Below are 19,766 nucleotides of genomic sequence, written 5' to 3'. Positions count from 1 at the left end.
CGCAGCAATGGAGATCCAATGCAACCAATAAATAAATAAATAAATTTATTTAAAAAAAAAACAATCTAGAGGTTCAAAATAAGGAATATGTTTAAAAAAAAAAAAAAAGATGGTATAGCAAGATAGTATATGTCGTTAGAAACATACCCGTACTCTATTTACAACTGTGTAACCTTGGACAAGTAACTTAACCTACCCGTGCCTCACCTGCCTTATTTGTAAATTATCAGTGAATGCTGAAATAAAATAAAAAGAAATCTTAACATGTGGTTAATCCCTCAGTGCAAGTTAGCTATTAATAACAGAATACCATGCATTGATTACAATTGTATATTTGTATTTATTGACAAAGAAAGAAAGCAAATCATAAACTACTGAGAAAAAGAAGATTTTAAAACCTAATGTGTGGTATGATCCCATTCTTGTTAAATAAAAATGTGTACATATACCTACACATAGAAAGAAGTCTTTGTTTTTTTAATTGAAGTATACTTGGTTTACAATTAGAAAGAAGTCTTGAAGGATATACAGAAAAATGTTCATGAGTTCACTCTGGGTAACGTAATTTTGAGTGGTCTTCTTATTCTTTATTTTTAAATTGATTTTCTCATTTATATATCATAAAAATATATTACTTTTGTAACAAATTTAAAAGTCTATGAAATTTTTTAACATTATTACCCAATTATTATACAATATTTTCAAATTTTACAGAGGTTTAATTTACTTTGGACTTTGGCTTTTTTGTTCCTTTCTAAGATATGGAGATGAGACATGATTCTTAAGATGTTACTGCATTTGTTGGGAATCACTAAAGGACTACTTATATATTAGGACTGCTCAAAAAACCAAACCACATAATACCAAAGTTAAAACTAGAAATCTACCTTCAGGGGCTTCCCTGGTGGCACAGTGGTTGAGAACCCACCTGCCAATGCAGGAGACACGGGTTCGAGCCCTGGTCCGGGAAGATCCCACATGCTGCTGAGCAATTAAGCCCATGTGCCACAACTACTGAGCCTGTGCTCTAGAGCCTGTGAGCCACAACTACTGAGCCCGTGTGCCACAACTACTGAAGCCCACCCACCTAGAGCCCGTGCTCCCAACAACAGAATCCACCACAATGAGAAGCCCGAGCACTGCAACGAAGAGTAGCCCCCATGCGCCGCAACTAGAGAAAAAAGCATGTACGAAGACCCAGTGCAGCCAAAAATAAATAGATAAATAAATAAATTTTTTTAAAAAAAAGAAAGAAATCTACCTTCAGAAAATTCGGGTCCTCTTTGTTCATGTAAAAAGGATCATATTCTTTTGGATCATAATGCTCTATAAATGCATTTCCCTATAGGAAGGAAATAAAACCACACATAAGAACAAGAAGTCCATAATTAATTTTGAGCACAACAGGACTCAAGAGTCAAACACACAGTTCCACTCTTATGCTTTGAAATGGCATCAATGACAAATGCAAAAGGGAAGGGAAGATCAAATTGGAAATTAAATTTAATGTATCTAAGTAAGAAATATTATAGTGATAGAAGGAATCTACTTAAAATTTTCAAGATTTTAATAAAGGATGTTGCAACACTAAAAGATATAGGAATTTGTTTTTAGATACTTAATATTCAAACATCTCAGAGCTCTTAAAAATGCCAGGAGAACAGAAATATTTTATAGCTCTGTAAATAATCAAGTTCCAGAATAAAAAACAAAAAAACATATATCTTGAACCTAGAGTCCAATTTTAATTGGTATATAAAATTAACAATTACATAGGAGAAAGAAAGAAAAATTATTCTAATGTACACATTTAAATCCAGACCTAACCCTTTCCCTCCATCCTTTCCACATGCCCTGGATTTAAGAATAGTATGTGCTATAACAGAGTACAGATTATACATATACAGAATTGGGAAGGGCAGGCTGTTTGGATGATTATAAATAAACAAAGATAACTATAGTTTTTAAAGCAACTGAAAAAAGTAACAAATGATCTCTTAGTACCTTTTTATTTACGTATTTTAAAAAACCATCTAATTCCTCTTGTCTCCTTTTTTTAATCTTCTTATGTGAAGTAACATTTTCTATAATTTTCTTCTGGAGAGGATCTGCCACATGATCAACCCATCTTTTATATAATATCTCTTTTCTTCTTGCATTTAAGAAGTCATGATGCTTTAAATACTTACCTAGTTCCTAGTAAACAGTGATAGAAAAGACAAATGTATTATCTTAAAGTTTTCTTGTTCCAAAATTTAAACTTAATTTATATTCATAAAAATAATCCACAAAATCATCCATTAATTAAATCATTTGGTTGGCTTCTACTGTGTGACACACACAATACTGGAAACAAAGAATACATGAATAAATTAGACAACATGCCTGCTCTCCCTGGAAGACAGACTACAAAACAAATCTACAAAACAACAGGAGGAGGGACCATGTAGCAAGAGATATATGGGGTTCAAACAGATACTAGTATACCACTGTTCACTGCATCATTACTCACAATAGCCAAGAGGTGGAAACAATTCCAGTGTTCATCAACAGATGAAGGTATAAACAAAATGTGGTATATACGTATAATGGAATATTATACAACCATAAAAAGGAGTGAAGTTCTGACACATGCTACAATATGGATGAACCTTAAAAGCAATATGCTAAGTGAAATATGACAGACACAAAAGGATAAATATTGTAGGATTCCATTTATATGAAATATCTAGAATAGGCAAATTCATAGAGACAGAAAATAAATCAGATGTTACCAGAGGCTTGCAGAAGGAGGGCTGGGAAGTTACTACTTAATGAGTACAAAGTTTTGGTTGGGGTGATGAAAAAGGTTTAGAAATACATAGTGGTTATGGTTGCTCAACACATAAATGTAATTAATGTCACTGAATTGTACACTCAAAAATGGTTAAAAAGCAAATTTTATGTTATATATATTTTACAATAGAAAAATAATTAAATTTTTTAAAAGATTTCCAAATTGGCAGACATTTGGGATGGGCCTTAAAGAACAGAGTTATCTAGGAAGAGAAGGAATGACACAGAATGAGGAAGAAGAATATTCTACGGAGGGAATTCCCTGGCAGTCCAGTCATTAGGACTCCACACCTTCACTGCCAAGGGGCCGAGTTCAATCCCTGGTCAGGGAACTAAGATCCCACAAGCCGCACAGCACAGCCAAAAAAAAAAAAAAAAAAGAATATTCTATGGGGGGAAAAAAAAAGACAGAACAGTAGCACAACCTGGTAAAAATGATAAGTAGCCTGCAAAGAAAATGCCTAAATTAGGCTATAAACTAAATCATTCTCACCAAAACTTCTCATATACCTTCATCTAGCAAACGAAATCATGTGATTACTAGGATCAACAACATGAAATTTAAAATGAAAAAAATAAAATAATAAAAACCCTGTAATCTTCTCCAGGCGATATCCCTCCCTAACTTCAGGTCATAGCACATTTCAACCATTCTTAATGAACAGTTCCTTTCCTTTTTAAACAACTCTAAAGAAAATTCTTAAAAACAAAAATAGGCTACCCACTCCAGTGTTTAGTACACTTCACACAGACATTCATCTTGTCTTATAATTAAGCGCATCCTGCTACAGTTAAAGCTTTGTTCTTACTTATGTATACCTGGTAATAATTGGTCAGTGTGTTCCAATAACAGCTCTTAAAGCTTTTAAGAATACATAGTGACTCCACAGAAGCCCCACTAATATGAAGGAACAAGTGAGTAGGAGGAAACTCTTATAAGGTATCTATAAAAGAGTCCTCACAAAGTATAATAAGAGAGGAACTAAATTAAAGCAATCTCAGAGGTCTTTTAAGTTCAATCCTAAAGGCTAATGAGTGTTTTAATTGTCTTCTATATTTTCTAAAATTTTTATAATGACAATGCACTACATCTGAAATGGAAAAATAAAGTTTAATTTTTAATTGAGACATATTCTGCAGCCAATTCTTACCTTAATTCTATAATTTTCTCTGTATAATATTGATTGAATAGCTGCATCAATATCTTCTTTAGCTAATGCCTAAAATGACAGAATGACATTTTGAAAATCAAATATTTGAAAATTAAATTATTAATACTACCTAGACTCATTTTATATGTGACATACATATCCCTGGAAAGTTCTCTGTCAATCCAATTTTTCTACTTCAAATCATATCATCAGTACTTTTTAAAGAGTATTTGAATCTTTCTGCTCTCAGCTACAGCTCATTCTAGGGAAAAAATAACTCAGATCACAGACATTTTGAGTCCCAATATGGTCAAATGACTTTGCCCAGACACACATGGTAGGTAAAACCCATCTTTTTTCACATCCTATAAAGTGATTCAATCAGGCCTCTATTTGAATTCATTTACTCATGAATGAATTCTATTTGAATTCATTTACTCATGAATGAATTCTATTTGAATTCATTTAGTCATTATAGCTATCAAATATTAATACTTTTTATGAACAAGCCACATTTTCAGTATTTTAAAGCAACACAATCTTCAGGAAATAGCTCATAAAATTAAATTTTTCCATTTTCATAACAAATCTTCCACAATTAAACATGTCAGAAAATGCAAGAGATTGATTTCTAGCATACATGTGAATGTAATTAACATCACTGACTTACACACTTAAAAATAGTTAAAAAGAGTAAATTTTATAATTTTTCCACAATGGAAAAAATGATTAATAATAAAAGAGTCCCAAAGTGGACATTTGGGATGGGCCTTTGAAATCCTCTCATAATTACACAAAAATAAAATATTCTCAAATTAACTGTCAATAGAATTAGTTGTCTTCCGTTCCACTCCCCTTGTTTTCCAGAATAGATGAGTAAAATCTCAAAATCTAAGAACTAACCTTCCCCATTAAAACACAAGGAAATTAAGGCTCAAGGGAGTTAAGCAACAACCAGAGGCCTAGAAAATCCTGCACTGAGCCCAGAATTCAAACTCAAATGTATCTAACTCCAAATTCATTTTCTTTGTTCTTTCTGCCTCACAGAGTTGCTATTCCTAGCAAATCTACTGCTCTTAAAACCAAGATTGAGTACTGAAATATTAAAACAACCACCTGAAGACACTGGAGACTGAGCCAGAGCAGGAAGAAACTAAAGGGTAGTCAACACTTGAAAAAAGAGAACAGCACTGGAAAAGTTTTCAGTTCTTTATGGACTTTTGTTTAACAAGCAGGCCTCAGTCATAGCTAAACAAGGTAGCTCAAACGCAGACAGGAATACACAGTTTTACAGATTCAATAATTAGCAGACAGAGTTCAGGGCAACCATAGCAGCAGGAAAATGAGAGGAGAAATACCTGAAAGGAGAAAGCCATACAGAGAATGCCACAAATTCTGCAGACCAAATCTCTGGCAGACCCTTGAAGTACATAAGCACAAAGCAGACTCCGTGGAGCCCAGCTAAACCTAAAAAAGACTAAACAGTGATTTCACCTGCTGCCAACTGCAGGAGAGACAAAGTTCAGAGTTCATGTTCAGCCAAGTTAACTGCCTGCTACAACAAAAACTCAGTATTAATCAGAGGAACAAAACAGAATCCAGACCCTTTACAATGTATCACTCATAATGTCCAAAATCACTAGACAAACAGGAAAACGTGACCCATACTTAAAACAAAGACAATCAACTGGAGACCAACTCTGAGATAGCCCACATGTTGGAATCAGCAGACAAGGATTTTAGGTCAACTATTATAGCTATGTTTAAGAAGTTATAGGAAAATATGCTCACAATGAATGAATAGAAAACCCCAGCAGAAAAACAGAGATTGAAAAATAACCAAGTGGAAAATACAGTTCTTAAATTTAAAAAACAAACAAACTTAAATGGGCTTAACAGCAGATTGAAGATGACATAAAAAGAGTCAGTGAACTTGAATTCAAATCATTAGAATTTATCCAGTCTGGGAAACAGGAAGAAAAAAGATAGGAAAATGAATAGAGTTGTAGCAACTTATGAGACAATAACAAAAGGTTCAACAAGTTGATAACTGGAGTCCCAGAAGTGATAAATAAAAGAATGGAACAGGGGATTAACCAAGATGGCGGAGTAGAAGGACGTGCTCTCACTCCCTCTCGCGAGAGCACCAGAATCACAACTGGCTGCTGGACAATCATTGACAGGAAGACCCTGGACTTCACCAAGGAGGATACCCCACGTCCAAGGACAGAGGAGAAGCCACAGTGAGACGGTAGGAGGGGTGCAATCAGAGTAAAATCAAATCCCATAACTGCTGGGTGGGTGACTCACAGACTGGCGAACACTTATACCACAGAAGTCCACCCACTGGAGTGAAGTTGCTGAGCCCCACGTCAGGCTTCCCAACCTGGGGGTCCGGCAACGGGAGAAGGAATTCCTAGAGAATCAGACTTTGAAGCCTAGTGGGAATTGATTGCAGGACTTTGACAGGACTGGGGGAAACAGAGACCCCACTCTTGGAGGGCACACACAAAGTAGTGTGCGCATCGGGACCCAGGGGAAGGAGCAGTGACCCTGGGGGAGACTGAACCAGACCTACCTGCTGGTGTTGGGGGGTCTCCTGCAGAGGCGGGGGGTGGCTCTGTTTCACCGTGGGGACAAGGACACTGGCAGCGGAGGTTCTGGGAAGTGCTCCTTGGCGTGAGCCCTCCCAGAGTCTGCCATTAACCCCACCAAAGAGCCCAGGTAGGCTCCAGTGTTGGGTTGCCTCAGGCAAAACAACCAACAGGGAGGGAACCCAGCCCCACCCAACAACAGTCAAGTGGATTAAAGTTTTACTGAGCTCTGACTGCCACAGCAACAGTCAGCTCTACCCACCACCAGAGCCTCCCATCAAGCCTCTTAGATAGCCTCAACCACCAGAGAGCAGACAGCAGAAGCAAGAAAAACTACAATCCTGCAGCCTGTGGACCAAAAACCAGAGTTACAGAAAGATACACAAGATGAAAAGGCAGAGGGCCATGTACCAGATGGAGGAACAAGAAAAAACCCCAGAAAAACAACTAAATGAAGTGGAGATAGGCAACCTTCCAGAAAAAGAATTCAGAATAATGATAGTGAAGATGATCCAGGACCTCGGAAAAAGAATGGAGGCAAAGATTGAGAAGATGCAAGAAATGATTAACAAAGACCTAGAAGAATTAAAGAACAAACAAACAGAGATGAACAATACAATAACTGAAATGAAAACTACACTAGAAGGAATCAATAGCAGAATAACTGAGGCAGAAGAACGGATAAGTGACCTGGAAGACAGAATGGTGGAATCCACTGCTGCGGAACACACTAAAGAAAATAGAATGAAAAGAAGTGAAGACAGCCTAAGAGACCTCTGGGACAACATTAAACGCAACAACATTTGCATTATAGGGGTCCCAGAAGGAGAAGAGAGAGAGAAAGGGCCAGAGAAAATATTTGAAGAGATTATAGTCGAAAACTTCCCTAACATGGGAAAGGAAATAGCCACCCAAGTCCAGGAAGCGCAGAGAGTCCCATACAGGATAAACCCAAGGAGAAACACGCCGAGACACATAGTAATCAAAGTGGCAAAAATTAAAGACAAAGAAAAATTATTGAAAGCAGCAAGGGAAAAACGACAAATAACATACAAGGGAACTCCCATAAGGTTAACAGCTGATTTCTCAGCAGAAATTCTGCAAGCCAGAAGGGAGTGGCATGATATACTTAAAGTGATGAAAGGGAAGAACCTACAACCAAGATTACTCTACCCGGCAAGGATCTCATTTAGATTTGATGGAGAAATCAAAAGCTTTACAGACAAGCAAAAGCTAAGAGAATTCAGCACCACCAAACCAGCTCTACAACAAATGCTAAAGGCACTTCTCTAAGTGGGAAACACAAGAGAAGAAAAGGACCTACAAAAACAAACCCAAAACAATTAAGAAAATGGTCATAGGAACATACATATCGATCATTACCTTAAACGTGAATGGATTAAATGCCCCAACCAGAAGACACAGACTGGCTGAATGGATACAAAATAAAGACCCATATATATGCTGTCTACAAGAGACCCACTTTAGACCTAGGGACACATACAGACTGAAAGTGAGGGGATGGAAAAAGATATTCCATGCAAATGGAAATCAAAAGAAAGCTGGAGTAGCTATACTCATATCAGATAAAATAGACTTTAAAATAAAGAATGTTACAAGAGACAAGGAAGGACACTACATAATGATCCAGGGATCAATCCAAGAAGAAGATATAACAATTATAAATATATATGCACCCAACATAGGAGCACCTCAATACATAAGGCAATTGCTAACAGCTATAAAAGAGGAAATCGACAGTAACACAATCATAGTGGGGGACTTTAACACCTCACTTACACCAATGGACAGATCATCCAAAATGAAAATAAATAAGGAAACAGAAGCTTTAAATGACACAATAGACCAGATAGATTTAATTGATATATATAGGACATTCCATCCAAAAACAGCAGATTACACGTTCTTCTCAAGTGCGCACGGAACATTCTCCAGGATAGAGCACATCTTGGGTCACAGATCAAGCCTCAGTAAATTTAAGAAAACTGAAATCACATCAAGCATCTTTTCTGACCACAACGCTATGAGATTAGAAATGAATTACAGGGAAAAAAACATAAAAAAGACAAACACATGGAGGCTAAACAATACGTTACTAAATAACCAAGAGATCACTGAAGAAATCAAAAAGGAAATAAAAAAATACCTAGAGACAAATGACAATGAAAACACGACGACCCAAAACCTATGGGATGCAGCAAAAGCAGTTCTAAGAGGGAAGGTTATAGCTATACAAGCCTACCTAAAGAAACAAGAAAAATCTCAAGTAAACAATTTAACCTTACACCTAAAGAAACTAGAGAAAGAAGAACAAACAAAACCCAAAGTTAGCAGAAGGAAAGAAATCATCAAGATCAGAGCAGAAATAAATGAAATAGAAACAAAGAAAACAATAGCAAAGATCAATAAAACTAAAAGTTGGTTCTTTGAGAAGATAAACAAAATTGATAAGCCATTAGCCAGACTCATCAATAAAAAGAGGGAGAGGACTCAAATCAATAAAATCAGAAATGAAAAAGGAGAAGTTACAACAGAAATACAAAGCATCCTAAGAGACTACTACAAGCAACTTTATGCCAATAAAATGGACAACCTGGAAGAAATGGACAAATTTTTAGAAAGGTATAACCTTCCAAGACTGAACCAGGAAGAAACAGAAAATATGAACAGACCAATCACAAGTAATGAAATTGAAACTGTGATTAAAAATCTTCCAACAAACAAAAGTCCAGAACCAGATGTCTTCACAGGTGAATTCTATCAAACATTTAGAGAAGAGCTAACACCCATCCTTCTCAAACTCTTCCAAAAAATTGCAGAGGACGGAACACTCCCAAACTCATTCTATGAGGCCACCATCACCCTGATACCAAAACCACACAAAGATACTACAAAAAAAGAAAATTACAGACCAATATGACTCATGAATATAGATACAAAAATCCTCAACAAAATACTAGCAAACAGAATTCAACAACACATTAAAAGGATCATACACCATGATCAAGTGGGATTTATCCCAGGGATGCAAGGATTCTTCAATATACACAAATCAATCAATGTGATACACCATATTAACAAATTGAAGAATAAAAACCATATGATCATCTCAATAGATGCAGAAAAAGCTTTTGGCAAAATTCAACACCCATTTATGATAAAAACTCTCCAGAAAGCGGGCATAGAAGGAATCTACCTCAACATAATAAAGGCCATGTATGACAAACCCACAGCAAACATCATTCTCAATGGTGAAAAACTGAAAGCATTTCCTCTAAGATCAGGAACGAGACAAGGATGTCCACTCTCACCACTATTATTCAACATAGTTTTGAAAGTCCTAGCCATGGCAATCAGAGAAGAAAAAGAAATAAAAGGAATACAAATTGGAAAAGAAGTAAAACTGTCACTGTTTGTAGATGACATGATACTATACATAGAGAATCCTAAAGATGCCACCAGAAAACTACTAGAGCTAGTCAATGAATGTGGTAAAGTTGCAAGATACAAAATTAATGCACAGAAATCTCTTGCATTCCTATACACTAATGATGAAAAATCTGAAAGAGAAATTAAGGAAACACTCCCATTTACCACTGCAACAAAAAGAATAAAATACCTAAGAATAAACAGACCTAGGGAGACAAAAGACCTGTATGCAGAAAACTATAAGACACTGATGAAAGAAATTAAAGATGATACAAACAGATGGAGAGCTATACCATGTTCTTGGACTGGAAGAATCAATGTTGTGAAAATGACTATACTACCCAAACCTATCTACAGATTCAATGCAATCCTTATCAAATTACCAATGGCATTTTTTACAGAACTAGAACAAAAAGTCTTAAAATGTGTATGGAGACACAAAAGATCCTGAAGAGCCAAAGTGGTCTTGAGGGAAAAAAACGGAGCTGACTTCAGACTATACTACAAAGCTACACTAATCAAGACACTATGGTACTGGCACAAAAGCAGAAATACAGATCAATGGAACAGGACAGAAAGCCCAGAGATAAACCCACACACCTATGGTCAACTAATCTATGACAAAGGAGGCAAGGATATACAATGGAGAAAAGACAGTCTCTTCAATAAGTGGTGCTGGGAAAACTGGACAGCTACATGTAAAAGAATGAAATTAGAACACGCCCTAACACCATACACAAAAATAAACTCAAAATGGATTAAAGGCCTAAATATAAGACTGGACACTATAAAACTCTTAGAGGAAAACACAGGAAGAACACTCTTTGACATAAATCACAGCAAGATCTTTTTTGATCCACCTCCTAGAGTAATGGAAATAAAAACAAAAATAAACAAATGGGACCTAATGAAACTTAAAAGCTTTTGCACAGCAAAGGAAACTACAAACAAGACAAAAAGACAACACTCAGAATGGGAGAAAATATTTGCAAACAAATCAACAGACAAAGGATTAATCTCCAAAATATATAAACAGCTCATGCAGCTCAATATTAAGAAAACAAACAACCCAATCCAAAAATGGGCAGAAGACCTAAATAGACATTTCTCCAAAGAGGATATACAGGTTGCCAACAAACACATGAAGGGCTGCTCAACATCACTAATATTAGAGAAATGCAAATCAAAACTACAATGAGGTATCACCTCACACCAGTTAGAATGGGCATCATCAGAATATCTATAAACAACAAATGCTGGGGAGGGTGTGGAGAAAAGGGAACCCTCTTGCACTGTTGGTGGGAATGTAAATTGATACAGCCACTATGGAGAACAGTATGGAGGTTCCTTAAAAAACTAAAAATAGAATTACCACATGACCCACCAATCCCACTACTGGGTATACACCCAAAGAAAACCATAATTCATAAAGACACATGCACCCCAATGTTCACTGCAGCACTATTTACAATAGGCAGGACATGGAAGCAACCTAAATGCCGAGAGACAGACAAATGGATAAAGAAGATGTGGTACATATATACAATGGGATATTACTCAGCCATAAAAAGGAACGAAATTGAGCCATTTGTAGAGACGTGGATGGATCTAGAGACTGTCATACAGAGTGAAGTAAGTCAGAAAGAGACAAACAAATATCATATATTAACACATACATGTGGAACCTAGAAAAATGGTACAGATGAACCGGTTTGCAGGGCAGAAATAGAGACACAGATGTAGAAAACAAACATATGGACACCAAGGGGGGTAAAGTGGTGGGGGGGTGGTGGTGGGGGGATGAATTGGGAGATTGGGATTGACATGTATACACTAATATGTATAAAATGGATGATTAATAAGAACCTGCTGTATAAAAAAAATAAAATTAAAAAAAAATTTTTTTAATTAAAATAAAATTTAAGAAAAATAAAATAAAATAAACTATAGTGATAGAAAGCAGGCAGGGAGGGGGCACTCACAAAGGCACACAATGAAGAAACTTTGGGAGTATTGAATATGTTCACTGTCTCGACTGCGGTGACGGTTTCATGTGTGAATACATAGCTAAGAATTTATCAAACTGTACACTTCAAATACGTGCAGTTTATTGTATATCAATTATACCTTAATAAAGCTGTGTAGAAAAAAAGAATCTAAAAAAACAAAACCACAACATATATAAATTTGGGTGATGCAGTTAAAGCAGTGCTTCCGGAGAAACTTTATAACTTTGTTATACTAGAAAAGGTATATAAGCAATGACCTATGATTCCATGTTAAACTAGAAAATGGAGAGCAAAGTAAACACAAGGTTAATAGAAAGAAAGGGATAATAAAGAACAGAATAGAAAACACAGAGAATAATATATTTAGCACAGGCTACTTGTCAGTGCAACCACCCAAGTATAAACTTCAGAACGCCATTACTACTGTACCTCCATGAAGGAAAGTGGCTGGGGCTCCAGCCATTCGTTTGAGCTCTTGAGCTTGGGAAGTCTGTCAGTTATCACATCATCGTCTGAACTTTTCATTGTGGTCACAAATAACAGAGCCCCTAGAAAAACTAAAAAATTAGCTTACTTAGTAACGAGAATTCAGATTTATTCTCTCTTCTATTTGATTAATAATCACTATTCGTGGCCGTGAACAGACGTGGAACGTATTCTGAGCTTTAGACACCCACGCTTTCCCTAAGGAGAGGGGCCTTCACCCAGGCTTCTGCTGGTGTCTTCCGAGCCAGCCTCCTTTAAGCAGGGGAGCTCTCTCCAGACCCACCCGCCGTCCCCTCGAATCCCAGGCTTCCCACAACGTGGCCCAATGGAGCCGGTGTGGCAATTCTCAGCCTGGCCTCTAGGAGTCGCATCTGCAGTTTTCGGAGTGGGCAGAGTTGCAGCCTTCTGGCTCCTGAAGCACACCCAGGATGGGCTTCTTCGAGAAGGAAGGAAGGGCTTTTGAACACAATCAGCTTGTCTTCAAGCTCTGACAGGCCCAAACCGCCACCCCCAGCCCCTCAGCCCCGTCCAGCCCGTGCCTGAGGGAGAAGCACCCACGACCCTGCCCCTTCCCTCCTACCCCGTTGGCAAGGTGCGTGTGGCCTCCGCCCGTCCTGGAGGAAAAGCTGCAGGCCGCGACAGGTACCTCAGCTCCCCTCCCTCGACTAGCAGGGCCTTCGGTTCTCTGGCACCACGACAGGGCCGGGCCCGACAGCCCACGGCGCCTGAGTAGTCGGCTGCGGCGGGAGAGTGAGCCCGTCCCACCTGAGGCCCAGTCAGCTCGCGCCCGTCGCCGCGGTAGACTAAGAACGTTTCGCGTCCAGAGATTCGGTCGGAGCACCCCGCGACCCCTCCGCCGCGGCGGACAAGGAGCCCGCGCCCCGCCGAGGCGGCCGGAGGACTCCGAATTTCGCAGGACCGCCCGGTCCGGAGACTCGGCCGCTGTGTCCCTGAGCCCCGCGCAAATACGCTCCCGCAGACCCGTCTGGCTGAGAAGAAACCAGGAAAGTCGTAGCTCTGGCGCGCAAGGACTGGTCGTGGTCTGCGGTCGGAGCCATAGCGCTTCTCGGTGACGGGCAGCTGCCGCAGCCAATAGCTGGGCTCGTCGCCCTCTCGCCCCGCCTCCCCCCGCGTCCGTTGACCGCCGCATGCGCTTCAAGCCAGCCTTTGGTTGAGTGTTGGGTTTCTTCCCGAGAGCCAGAGGGCTTCTCCTGGTCTGGCCCGCCGCGATCCCCCAAACCCCCTGCCCCTCCTGTGCGTCTCCGCAGCCAACCAGACTGGACATTAACACACCCTCCCTCGCCCTCAGTAACCCCGCTCCAGGGAACCCCCGTGGGCCAAATCGCCGCGTAAGGGAATGGCGGGCAAGGGGCTCCTGCCCTTAGGATCCCTTGGAATGACGAGTGTTTGTGGAGTTTGCCCCGATGAGGAGGGCCCAAGAAGACTTGGGAACTTGTGCGGAAAATGTCGCTTTAGGTGCCTTAAGGTGTTTTTAGTCCCTGGAGTATTGATCAGTGCCCATAGTTGGTGCTGATGTTGGTCAGCGGGAAGGGAACGTGAGGACTCATGACCAGTATACCTCATTTAGTCTTGTTTACTTCAGTAGTTCTCCATTTCGTCAGGTTTTTAATTTTTTTAGTTTTAATCCTAAGTGATTCTGATGCAAACCATTGACATAGATAGAAAATTACGAGCTGTGATTTTCCAAACTCATAACCCTCTTTGTGAACTGATTTTCTATGATTCTGTTTTCCTCTTGAGTATTGGTGGGCACTGGATGATGGAACTCCATTTTCACCCTTCATCTTTTCAAAGTGCACATGCTGATGTTAAAGCTGTCCGGGGTGTCTTAGGGACATTTGTATTCACAGGGCTTTTAAAAGCTAGCCAGAGCAGATCGTTTCAACTGCAGTTCCCTTTTTCAGGGCTGAGGGCGCATGAGCCATTTGCAGAACTTACTGTTAGATACACTCCTGGGAACAAAGCATGTGGACAGTGCAGCCCTCATCAAACTCCAGGAGCAGAGCCTATGTGTAGCATCACCTGGATTTAGTGTAAGAAAAAAACAGGTTTGGGCATAAGAGTTTAAATCTTTTTCTGTAAAGGCTATAGACAGTACACAAAAGAATGGGAGTGACTATGTTCCAATAAAACTTTATGAACACTGAAATTTGAATTTCATGTAATTTTTACATATCACAAAATATTATTATTTTGATTTTTTTTTCAACTACTTAAAAATGTAAAAACCATTCTTCGTTTGCAGGCCTACAAAAACTGGTAGTGGGACAAATTTGACCAGCCCACCATAGGTTGCCAACTTCTAGTCTATTTAACCTCCGCAGGTAATGCCCAGTGATGTCCAAACACTTGTGAATGGATTTGCCAAGAACCCTTTGAAAACCAGAAGAGAAGGATTGTATTTCAAGGAGAAGGACTACAAATGTGTCCGGGCAGATGACTATTCTCTTTATGCTAAGAGTGTGAGTGTTCAAGATTTGAAGACAACTTCGTAAAAACCTTAAGAAAAGAATTTGACTCCAATTTTCAGTGCCTCTCCTGATCCTATCTTTAAAACAGACTAAGCCTGTTACTGCAATGGCAATGTTTGAGATAGCAGTCTAGTGCCAGGAAGGCACATGTAAAAGAAAGTACTAGCAGAGAGCCTGGTTTTGAGAAATGTTCATTCCAGAATTTATCAACTGAACTGTGCCTGAACTGTCTCTCTCCACTGCAATTATCCCTCATACTCTACATTCTCCTTTTTTAAAAAGCAAAGTGATATTACTCTTGTGCTTAAAACGTGTGTTGGTTCACTGTTGCCTATAAGGAATTAAGGGGATGACAGTCATATTTCTGGATGCCCTATATTATGGGTTAGGCACACTTCACCCACATTATAAACTAAGTAGCCTCATTTACAGATGAGGAAACTGAGGCTTAACCAGGTTAAATAACTCTTCCATAGTCATACAGCAGAAAATGGAGGTGCTGGGATTCAAGCCCAGAGCTATCTAATTCCAAAATGTATTTCCTTTCCATGACATCTGTTGTTCTCACTGGGATAGGGGTATATTACAATCAATTCGGGGGCTTTTTTCAGAATACACATGCTGTTATTACAACAGTCTGAAACTTTTTGACAACTAAATTAGTGAAAAAGAGTGGAGAGTCCAAAAATAAACATAATGAATATGGAAGTCAGGAAACGGTGAAAAATGTGGCTGGCGTGTAACTTCTTGTCCTGTAATTAGAACCAAGAGAAGGGCATTCTGTTTTATTTTTATCTAGGAAAACACTGGTGTGGTTGTTGTGAAGACCCATCTGTATCTTCTGGTGGCAACTTACACTGAGGGCATGTATCCTAGTGTCTGTGTGGAAGCCACAGAGAAATTGGGTAAGTTTGCTCCCAATGGCTGTCTTTGTTCCCTGTGGTAGTCAAGTCTTCTGACTGCAAGTAACCCAATCAAACCAGCTAGGGTAGAAAGGAGGAATTTATAGGGAGGGTACCGGGGTTACTTATATAACTGGTGAAAGGACAGAGTGCAGCTGAGCCACAAGGAAAATGGATTCCAGGGACTGGAACACTGCTAGAACTCTTCTCTAGTCTCTCCTCCTAAGAGGGTCAGCTTTGTTCCATCCCACTGCAGACTGCCTCCTTTCCTGGTGGTGTCATGGTCGAGCCTTGCATCCTATCTCTTAATTTCTTTTAGAACCCTGATCTGACAAGTCTTAGGTCATATAGTTTACCTTTATATCAGTCAGCTGGGGTTAGGAGGTGGGAAGGGCAGGGTAAAAAAGCAGAGATGTAGTTGCTGGGGGCCATCCTCTATAAAAGGATTTTCTACGGAAAAAGAAATTACTGTGACCCAGGCTTATTGGTATCTGCTGCATTCCCCTTCCATGTCTCTATGTTTTAAAATAAAGATCTAATGTAGAACTAACTGGGAAATTATGAGAGTTGAGCTTAATAAACGATAAATTGTATCTGTGTTTAGATTTTTTAATCTAAATTTAAATTTCTTTTTTTTAGCAGTTTTAGTAGTCACTTTTTAAAAAAATATTTATTTATTTATTTATTTGGCTGCGCCAGGTCTTAGTTGCAGCAGGCAGGCTCCTTAGTTGTGGCATGCGAACTCTTAGTTGCAGAATGCATGGGGGATCTAGTTCCCCGATTCCCCGACCAGGGATCAAACCCAGGCCCCCTGCATTGGGAGCGCAGTCTTATCCACTGTGCCACCAGGGAAGTCCCCTAAATTTAAATTTCTAAAAAAAAGTTTTTGTTGGAGTTGCTTGAACACTCCTTTGAAATAGTAGAATCCTCTATCTACTTCTGCGAGTGAGGAAAGCAGCCAATCTTTCATTCTTTCAACGAATTCTCAGTGACGACCTACATGTATGTGCACTGCACTATCCTAATAAGCTAGGAAATCAAAGCTGGTTAAGATAGTCTCTGCCTTCCATGCCTCTATACGATACGTGCTGCCCTATCTGCCTGAAATATCTTACCTTTCTGTCCCTGCCCTTTCACATCTAGTTGGCAAATTCCTAATCATCATTGAAAACCCAAATCAGATCTTGGGCTTCTCTCTACTGTGCTATGTATTTTATGCATACCTTTATTATTACTGACATTAGAGTCCTTTGTTTACCTTGATTGTGAGCCCCTAGAAAGCAAGAATTTCTTCTTAATCCAGTCCCTAAAACAGTGTCTAATGATGAGTAGGAAATTAATGCATGTTTGATGAACAGATAAATGAATGACCTCTGCCTAGCAGAATCTGGGAGGGCTCCAGACAGCTGAATCTTTTTTTTTTTTATTAATTTTTATTGGAGTATAGTTGCTTTACAATGTTATGTTAGTTTCTACCATACAGCAAAGTGAATCAGCTATACGTATACATATATCCCCTCTTTTTTGGATTTCCTTCCCATTTAGGTCACCACAGAGCATTAAGTAGAGTTCCCTGTGCCATACAGTAGGTTCTCATTAGTTATCTATTTTATACATAGTATCTATAGTGTATATATGTCAATCCCAATCTCCCAATTCCTCCCACCCCCTCCTTTCCCCCTTGGTACCCATAGTTTGTTCTCTACATCTGTGTCTCTATTTCTGCTTTGCAAATAAGATCATCTATACCATTTTTCAGACAGCTGAATCTTAAAGGATTAATTGAGAAATTAACTACCGTCACAGAAACTACACACACACAAAATGTATATAAGTACAGACCTTCACAGTTGTCATAAATAGTTCCCTAGCATGGATTGTCATAAACCATGCTACACAGCTGGCAATGAGGTATTCTAGGAGCAAATAGGACTGAGCGTAGGCAAGACACAACTTAGGAAGCACCGAACAGGAGGGATGAACTCCAACATGGGAGGAACAGGCAATTACAACCACCGAGGATCTTTCCTGAGCAGGTGTCAGGATTTAAGGGAGGTTCAGTTTCAGTAGAGTAGGGCAGGAGCAGGAGGACAGAACAGAGACTTGTATATCTGGGCTAATTATCGAATTAAAGCTATGCAGAAAAGGAAGCCAGGAAGATGAGCAATTAGGCTCTAAAGAGGCCAGACTCTATCCTATCAGCTGTGGCCCAGGGCTAATTCCCCAGGTATCCTGTGGAGAAGACCAGAGAAGTTGCCTGACCACTGTAATGTAGATTCTGTGGCTTGCACTAAAAAGTGCTTAGGGCTACAAGAGACTGCAAAGAATGTGTGTTATTTAGAAGGACAGGGCTGACATCATTCCACTAAGATCTCACTACTCTGGGAAGGGATAGGCTATCCTGGAAGTGACTGAATGCTCATGAGGGATGGATGAGGCTGATATCCACTCAGGAGCCAGTTACTTATCTCATGTCTCAATTTTTTTTCTTTTTTGGCTGCGCCCACATCGCTTGCGGGTTCCCCAACCAGGGATTGAACTTGGGCCACTGCAGCGAAAGCACCAAGTCCTAATCACTGGACCTCCAGGGAATTCCCTCATGTCTCATTACTTCTATTTCCTTGACTTGTTTTTCTTTTAATTATATTTTTCTCTTTCAAAAATTATGCATGACAATTATAGAAAATTTGGGAAATAAAGAACTATTAAAATTTTTTATTATGAAAGATTCTAGGAGCATTGTGTGTATGTATATATGTATATGTGTATATGTGTATATGTGTATATGTGTATATATATATATATATCCCCTAATAGCCAATGAACTCCTTGAAGTCAGGGATTGGGTCTTAACTATCCAGTCATCCTTGTATCTCCAAGTACTTAGCACAGTGCCTAGTACATGGTAGTTACAAACGTTTATGGAATAAATGAATGAATCATATTGTGATAATGTACTGTTCATAAGTAATAACCATATTCTGTTTTCTTTCAGGAGAATATCTAAGAAGAAAAGGAAATTAAGTCATCAGAGGACTATGAAAGACAGCTTTTATGATTTTAGAAGAAAACTATACATCCTAAAGAAAAAGTAATGCCTTATATTGTGGTTGAAAAATACTAGGCAGAAGATACTGAAAAGGAAGAATGAGTTAAGGAAGCAATTTTTCTTATTTCAAGAGATCCTCTTCTTTAATTGGAATTACTTAGTCCACTTCATTTGTTCCTTTTTTTTTTTTTTTAGTGTTGGTCATTGGCATGAATGTGAAGCATTGATAGTTTCACAGGGCATATCTGTTGGGAGACTCCTCCATGAGTCTCTGTATTCCCACACATCTTGCTGGGTATGCCAAGAATACAAGGCCCTAATCACTCTTCATGCAGACCATTTCAGGGTTATGCTGCAGGAAGCCACCTTGAAAAATGAAGTGATGTCTCCCTTCAGAACCAAGAGCAAGCTTGCTTACTGCTTGCTCTGAAAGAGGTAGATTCCCTGAACTCAGTGTTCCTGTTCTAGAGTGCAGCTCACTGCATGTGTGGCATCTATCTGGTCCACATCACCCCTGTGGGACCTGGGGAAAAGGGGAACCAATGTAAAGACCACCCAACAACAGGCCACTCATCAAGGTATCTGAGGGATATTCTGCACTCCCCACCATCTGCAGGCATCTGATTTTGTTGAGCACTGGAAAGGTCTTCCCAAAAATCAACTCAAAAAGATTTCTGACTCCACCTCCCTCACTTCCTCCTAGTCCACGCAACTTAGTGTGGTCAATGAATACAACCTTCCCCAGAAAGGGTTCATCTCCTCTTGGTCACCTCCTAGGTGATGATCAGAACGATGAGG

The 19,766-nt window shown here is 39.2% G+C and overlaps 2 protein-coding genes across 12 annotated transcripts in view; one reads left to right on the top strand and one right to left on the bottom strand.

Annotated features, from left to right (window-relative positions):
* FAM228B (family with sequence similarity 228 member B) overlaps positions 1-19,766 on the bottom strand; it is an 86,191-nt gene that overhangs the window by 40,261 nt on the left and 26,164 nt on the right. For 6 of the 11 annotated variants that reach the window (XM_068563929.1, XM_068563925.1, XM_068563926.1 and 3 more), the window contains 4 exons: positions 12,469-12,596; positions 3,987-4,055; positions 2,005-2,196; positions 1,262-1,342 (listed from right to left, as the gene is read on the bottom strand). In XM_068563929.1, coding sequence (XP_068420030.1) covers positions 1,262-1,342; positions 2,005-2,196; positions 3,987-4,055; positions 12,469-12,564 — 438 coding nt within the window. In that variant the 5' untranslated portion in view covers positions 12,565-12,596. Of the gene's footprint in view, positions 1-1,261; positions 1,343-2,004; positions 2,197-3,986; positions 4,056-12,468; positions 12,597-13,105; positions 13,579-19,766 lie in introns of those variants that run through there. The other 5 variants (XM_068563934.1, XM_068563933.1, XM_068563928.1 and 2 more) reach the window with 4 other exon arrangements.
* PFN4 (profilin family member 4) lies at positions 14,463-18,994 on the top strand. The gene is made up of 4 exons (XM_068563936.1): positions 14,463-14,579; positions 14,871-15,008; positions 15,817-15,922; positions 18,915-18,994. Exons 1-4 carry the CDS (start codon positions 14,463-14,465, stop codon positions 18,941-18,943), a joined length of 390 nt encoding a protein of 129 aa, XP_068420037.1. The 3' UTR covers positions 18,944-18,994.

The sequence above is a fragment of the Eschrichtius robustus genome, chromosome 15 (assembly GCF_028021215.1).
Source record: "Eschrichtius robustus isolate mEscRob2 chromosome 15, mEscRob2.pri, whole genome shotgun sequence".
NCBI classification, from domain to species: domain Eukaryota; kingdom Metazoa; phylum Chordata; class Mammalia; order Artiodactyla; family Eschrichtiidae; genus Eschrichtius; species Eschrichtius robustus.
The sequence above is the reverse complement of the archived record's forward strand: the minus strand, read 5'-3'. Positions and strand labels throughout refer to the sequence as shown.